This window comes from Cololabis saira, chromosome 11 (genome assembly GCF_033807715.1).
Source record: "Cololabis saira isolate AMF1-May2022 chromosome 11, fColSai1.1, whole genome shotgun sequence".
Classification (NCBI taxonomy): domain Eukaryota; kingdom Metazoa; phylum Chordata; class Actinopteri; order Beloniformes; family Belonidae; genus Cololabis; species Cololabis saira.
Genome location: NC_084597.1, coordinates 22,263,363 through 22,270,255, shown reverse-complemented (window position 1 = coordinate 22,270,255; position 6,893 = coordinate 22,263,363). Strand labels below are relative to the sequence as shown.

The window sequence follows — 6,893 nt, the reverse complement described above, 5'->3', positions numbered from 1 at the left end:
GATACCACAGGGTCTACAGTCAGACCTTTTCCGTGCTGATGCCTTTCCCTCTTGGCCTGCAAGACCTAAATTTCTAGTGTAGAGATGGATTTTATTGTATTACTAATGAATTTTTCCCAGCCACTTACTGTACCTACCATAAAACAGAACCAAATCATGTTTTAACAGCTTAAATCAGATTATTACATTTAAGCCAACAAGATAGCCTTGTTATAGTGAATTTGTTGGGGTGTCGACTCCTGGGAAGATTGACTCATCTGACATTTTTACCACTTGTGGATGATGAACTCCAAATATTTTAAAGGTAACCTTATTAATGGGAAATGGGACTGGGTCAAAAGAGTCTTTAAAAAGCACACGTTACACTCATTCAAGGGTTGATCTTTTATTTTAGGGGTCACATAAGCAGGTTTAAGTGCTTCATTTAAAAAAAAGAAACAAAAAGACAATATTATTTCCTTAGTGTACATTTTATTTCGACTTTAGTGTGGACCCTTCTGGTTCTGGGGCTGTCTCTTTAAGGCCCTGCCTCCTGAAAAGCCCAGGCTGCTCTGATTGGCCAGCTGATTGACACAAATTTGCAAATTAACCAGGATGCCGATTCCTTGTTGTGAAGCTAACTAAACTAGTCAACTAAGCCAATAGCGTGTTAAAGGTGGAGTAGATGATTAGTTTGCTTTGTTGTTTACATTCTGATAATAAATATCTCAATATTTTCTTAGCTTCTTAGAAGGAGTCCTACCAGGCTATGTTAGCCTGTGGGACTCCTGACACAGTAGATAGGTACCGGCAGGCCAAGCAAGCCGCGGCTCGGGCGGTCCTGGAGGTAAAAACCTGGGTCTGGGAGGAGTTCGGTGAGGCCATGGAGGAAGACTTTCTGTCGGCCTCGAGGAAATTCTGGAGGACCGTTCGGCGCCTCAGAAGGGGGAAGCAGTACTCTGCCGGCACCGTTTATGATGTGGGTGGGGAGCTCAGTGGCAGGGCACCAGGGGTGGATGAGATTCGCCCTGAGTACCTCTCTGGATGTCGTAGGGCTGTCTTGGTTGACACGCCTCTGTGACATTGCATGGAGGAAGGGGACAGTGCCGTTGGAGTGGCAAACCGGGGTAGTGGTCCCTCTTTTTAAAAAGGGGGACCGGAGAGTGTGTTCCAACTATAGGGGGATCAAACTTCTCAGCTTCCCCGGGAAAGTCTACGCCAAGGTACTGGAGAGGAAAATACAGCCGATAGTTGAACCTCGGATTCAGGAGGAACAATGCGGTTTTCGTCCCGGTTGCGGAACACTGGAGCAGCTCTAAACCCTCCGCAGGGTGATGAGGGTTCATGGGAATTTGTCCAACCAGTCTACATGTGCTTTGTGGATCTGGAGAAGGCATTTGACCGTGTCCCTCGTGCCATTCAGTGGGGGGTGCTCAGTGAGTATGGAGTCCGGGGCCCTCTATTAAGGGCTGTCCGGTCTCTGTATGATCGGAGCAGGAGTTTGGTTCGCATTGCCGGCAGTAGATCAGACTTGTACCCAGTGCATGTTGGACTCCGGCAGGGCTGCCCTTTGTCACCGGTCCTGTTCATCATTTTTATGGACAGGATTTCTAGGCGCAGCCAGGGGCTGGAGGGGATCCGGTTTGGGAACCACAGGATTTCATCTCTGCTTTTTGCAGATGATGTTGTCCTGTTGGGTTCATCAGACCGGGACCTTCAGCATGTGCTGGGGCGGTTTGAGGCCGAGTGCGACGCGGCAGGGATGAGAATCAGCACCTCCAAAACTGAGGCCATGGTTCTCCACCGGGAAAAGGTTGCATGTCTTCTCTGGGTGGGTGGAGAAGTCCTGCCTCAGGTGGAGGGGTTCAAGTATCTCGGGGTCTTGTTCACGAGTGAGGGAAAGATGGAGCGTGAGATTGACAGACGGATCGGTGCAGCGTCCGCAGTTATGCGGTCGATGTACTGGACCGTCGTGGTGAAGAGGGAGCTGAGTCGAAAGGCGAAGCCTTCGATTTACCGGTCAATCTACGCACCTACCCTCACCTATGGTCATGAACTTTGGGTAGTGACCGAAAGGACAAGGCTGGGCATCTCTGTTGAGACTGCCCCTGGATGGATGGATGGATGGATGGATGGATGGATGGATGGATGGATGGATGGATGGATGGATGGATGGATGGATGGATGGATGGATGGATGGATGGATGGATGGATGGATGGATGGATGGATGGATGGATGGATGGATGGATGGATGGATGGATGGATGGCTGGATGGATGGATGGATTTCTTAGCTTAACATTTAAACACAAAGTCTGTATTTGAGGCGACTTGACGATGGTGAAACCCCAAAGATGACCAAGTCCAGAGTTGCGTTCTTGGCATTCAGCTCCTCGAGCCGCTATCTCATCACATTGGACGAGTTCACGCATCATTATGATCCCAAGAGCTTTGTTGTCAGGGGCAACAGCTGGCTCTAGTAGGGACCAGTTAGCCCTGGGGGACGGGCTGGATCAAGAGTGACTCTGTTAGACTTGTATGGATAAGAAGAAACAAGGAGGAATTAACGTAAGGTAATGCTAATTAGCACCATAGCTTAGGATGAACTAAAATGGACAGATCTGATCCGCATCGCTCATAGACGGGTCCAGACCATCCCAGAACCGGCTTCAGCAGTCTAGATGTAGTAACAGTGCAACAATCCTTTTATCTTTAAATTTAAATGATAATGTTCTGTTAGCCCTCTATTCACAGCTAAGAAGTTAACCGTAAGTGCTAAAGTGGCAGATAAAATTATGGCAGCTGAAACAATGGCAGATAAAACGATGGCAGCTGGATCTAGACCCTAGTAGTCAGTAAAGGAACTGTAGTTTTTGCTGCTTCCACATTAGATCAGTTTTTTAAGACGCCAGCATCATCTACTCCACCTTTAAATCCACTTTAAATCAGAAAAGAGTCCAGTTGGGATGCTGTAGTTTCTGTTGGGGCTATGAAACAATAAAGAGCTGTTTTGAATGTGATGTGGGGCCAAAACTCAGTTGTGATGGCCGTCCACATTCTCACTAGACTATTTATCATATTGACACAAAAATCAGTGTCTGCATTTACACAACCATGGAAACAGAGGCGACAGATTGAAGCTCACCAGTAGCTTAGTCCAATAAAGAGAGAATAAATCCAAATGCACAAGAACATCCAACTTAGCAATGCTTTAACTTGGAATATCATGCAAGTAAATACCACCACGATGGGACTGTAACTGTACATGGACAGGGAGGTACTGTAATCATCATCAAGGAAATTAAAAAAGGAAACTTCAATGTTCAGCACACTGAGAATCTTTAAGAATAACAAACATTTTAGCATGCTGCATGGTTTCACCGGTGACCGACGGTCCGGTGAAAACATACGGAGGCGTCGGTTCAGGGTCATCTACACTCCAGAGGCAAAAAAGGTCAAAACAACAATGAGTAACAGAACAAAAGGCTTAATTAAATACGCCCACCACTGGGTTGTGCAGCCTTAGTCGTGCAGAGAAACAGCCAGGGGTAATATCAAGAACACGCGCCGGAGTCATGCTCGCCGTGAAAAAGAGGAGAGGAAGGGTTCAGACAGTAAACACAGTTCAGAGAGCACAACAACAGACTGCAGCCATAGTAACATGAGGATTAGAGATCAATACGTTGAGAGGGAAAAGCCTCATCAGGGGAGAGGCCGACAGGATGAAGGACAGGCGCCGTCCAGCCGCACACAGGCTAGAAGAAGACGTCAGAGTCACCTCGTAGCAGCATCGGTGTCGTCAGAGCTTGCAGAGAGAGAAGAGCCAGGTGGGTGTGCAGGGTGCAGGAGGACCACCGCTGTCCCAGAATCCCCAAACCCGCCCTCCATCCACCTGCGCCTCTCTCTCAGCGCTGATCCCTGCTCTGGGATCGACTGCTTGCTCCGCCTCTGCTCCTCGCAGTGCCTGGACACCAAAATAAAACCAGCAGATGTTTACAAGGAGCTGCCGTTCAAACATCACGCACATTTATCAGAGCAGACACGAACCCCGGTCCTGGCAGATAAATGTGATGACAAATACACATGTAACTTTTATTCATCATGACAGCATTTATTTATAAAAAATTAAGCAAAAAAAGAAAAAAGGAAGTCACGTGGGCAATACTAAGTACCCCCTCACTGCAGCAAACAGGATTTAAGAGAGTTTGTAATAGTCAGGCGCTGCTGATCATCATCGTTGATGAACTGATCATCAGGTGGTTAAGACCTCTATAAAAACAGATGTTTTGGAATTTTTGGCAAAACTGGTGTGGTAACAGAATGCCAAGAGGAAAAGACATCAGTAATGGTTTTAGAAAAAGAGTTTTTGGCACACCAATCTGGAAAGGGTTTAAAACCATTTCAAAATTATTTGTTAAATGTTAAATGTTTTACAGTTAGAAAGATTATTCACAAGAGGATGTCCCACCAAATATACCCCAAGATCAGACCATGCGGTGCTCAGAGACAGGAAATACAAGCCCAAGAAGTCCACCCCAGAGCCTACAGACCCAACTGAGCATGTAAATGGTAAAGTCCATGACATCCCAACCAGAAGAAGTCTGGACCAGGACAGTTCGTCTAGAAGAGTTTCAGGAGAAAATGTATTCTGTCTAAGAACAACCTGGAACCAGGACTGAGGTCCACAAACATGCATCTGAACAAACTAGCAGACTTCTGGATCAACGCCCTCTGGACACATGAGACCAACGTAGACATGTTCGGTCTTCATGTCCAGAACCATGTTTGGAGGAAACCAAGCAGCTGTCACTGTCAAGTGAGGTGGTGGAGGATGATGGTCTGGACCTGGACACCTGTCAGTCCCTGAGTGGACCATGAACTCCTCTGAAGAGTTTTCTAGAGACACATGTGAACTGAAACTGGTTGACATGTTATTGTTACTGGTTGAAGAGAAGGTTCAAAAACCTCAATGAACTGATGGAACCTTGGAAAGACAACGGGCCAGAACTCTTCCAGAACCAGGAGACACTGATGACAGAAACCATCTACTGAGGGTTCCTCAATCATGGGGGTACTTAGTATTAGTGTACATCAGGGGTATTCAACTAGATTCGACCGGGGGCCACATCTGCAAAAGGACTGTATGGAGAGGGCTGCACAATTTGAAAATGTGGGGGTTTTCAAAATGTATTTTGCACTCAAAGACGAAGACTTATGTATATATAATACATTTGTATTATACATTTGAATATATCTAGTTTACATATGAATTATGTATTAATTGTCTCCAGATTTAGTAATTGTGAATGTTAAATATAATATTCAGATAAAGAAATATTATTTTGAATGCAAGTTCATTTTGAAACCATGCATTGTGCAAACTTAATGAAATTGATATTGACCTACTTTTAATGAAACACGCCATAATGACAAAGCACCACTTTGCACCAAGATTTCCTTATTTGAATATTATATTAAGTATTGAGCACAACCATTTTAGTCCATAGTAGCCAGTTATAAAAATATTATTATATATTATATTATATACATTTTTTTTTTTTTTTCAACAAACACCCCCTTTTTTGAAATATGACCAGGGGCCACATAAAAGCTCCTGGCGGGCCGCATGTGGCCCGCGGGCCGCCAATTGAATATCCCTGGTGTACATAGTTTGTAATAATAATTATTATTATTATAATAGCACAGCAAAAAATGTTGTGTGTTGTTGTTCATTTGAAATTGTTTATGTTTAACACTGAGACTGAGTTTATAAAGAGGAATAAAGGATAAAAACAGAAGGCAGTAACTGCTGTCTGCAGCGTGGGCGTCGTACCTCGTCACTGCAGCGGCGCTGCAGGAGCTCCTGAACAGTGGAAGTGGACGTTCTGCCACCGGCTGTCCTTGCGGTGCCACACCCTGGTCTCCTCCGACTGGCTGGAGCGAGGACGGCCCTGGCCGTCCACGAACTGCGTCAAGCGGATGTAGGCGATGCAGGCCGCGTCGTCTCCGATCATGTGGACGTGAGGGTTTAGGATGGTGGTGTGGATGGGTTTGCTGTTCTTAGAAAGGACTGGCGGGAGACAGGAAAACCAGGTCAGGATGTTGGTGCCCAACATTTACCCAGTCAACTTCACAGGTGGTATAAACAGCAACAAAACAAGGAATTGTTGTATTACGATTGTCAAAATAAAATCTGTGGAAGTCCATTCCCTCCACCAGATTTCCGAGCCCCTCAGGCTCGAACGAGGTAAGACCAGGGTCGCAGATCTTCCTGCAAAAACATGAAGCTCAAAGTCAAAAAGCACCACACTTTGAAGGATTCATATTGTTTTCTGTAAATGTCAAATTCACATAGTCATGGAATCAAACTTCACAAAGATACAAGAAAGGATAGAAAGTTAATCACGATTAAAGTGGAACTTTGTGTGATATGTGACCAACAGTTCTGCAGTTCTGAGTTGAAACCAGACGATAAAAAAGATAAACTCTCTGTGAACGCTCTTCACCTCATAGAGCTACAGTACGTTAGCAGGGACTGAGACCACCTGACCCCCCACATTAAAAAGGCAGAACATGCCAAGATTCTCCATTGTTACATTTCACATCAGTGAACTCTGTAGAAGAGGTTTTTAGAGACCACAGCAGGTAAAATTATGTAAAGCAAAACCAGGACTAGCAGAGCTGAAACCAGGATTAAAAGAACTGAAACCAGGGCTAATAGAGCTGAATCCAGGAATATCAGGGCTAAAACAGGACTAGCGGAGCTAAAACCAGGACTAGCGAAGTACAGATCAAGCTCTACCAGGTCACTAGAATAGCTGACGCTCGACTGACAACTTACTATCTTTTTTCTGTGTTATGAATCTAACTTGTATTAGTCCAAGGCTGTGGTCATTGAGCCCACGCCTGGTTCTC

The 6,893-nt window shown here is 45.3% G+C and overlaps 1 protein-coding gene across 7 annotated transcripts in view; it reads right to left on the bottom strand.

Moving 5' to 3' along the window:
- Positions 1–369: 369 nt before the first annotated feature.
- The window catches only part of LOC133455135 (calcium/calmodulin-dependent protein kinase type II subunit beta), a 63,453-nt gene continuing 56,929 nt past the window's right edge, over positions 370–6,893 (bottom strand). For all 7 annotated transcript variants that reach the window (XM_061734015.1, XM_061734012.1, XM_061734013.1 and 4 more), the window contains 3 exons: positions 6,155–6,249; positions 5,812–6,048; positions 370–3,942 (listed from right to left, as the gene is read on the bottom strand). In XM_061734015.1, the coding sequence (XP_061589999.1) occupies positions 5,816–6,048; positions 6,155–6,249 (328 nt within the window). In that variant the 3' untranslated portion in view covers positions 370–3,942; positions 5,812–5,815. The remainder of the gene's footprint in view (positions 3,943–5,811; positions 6,049–6,154; positions 6,250–6,893) is intronic.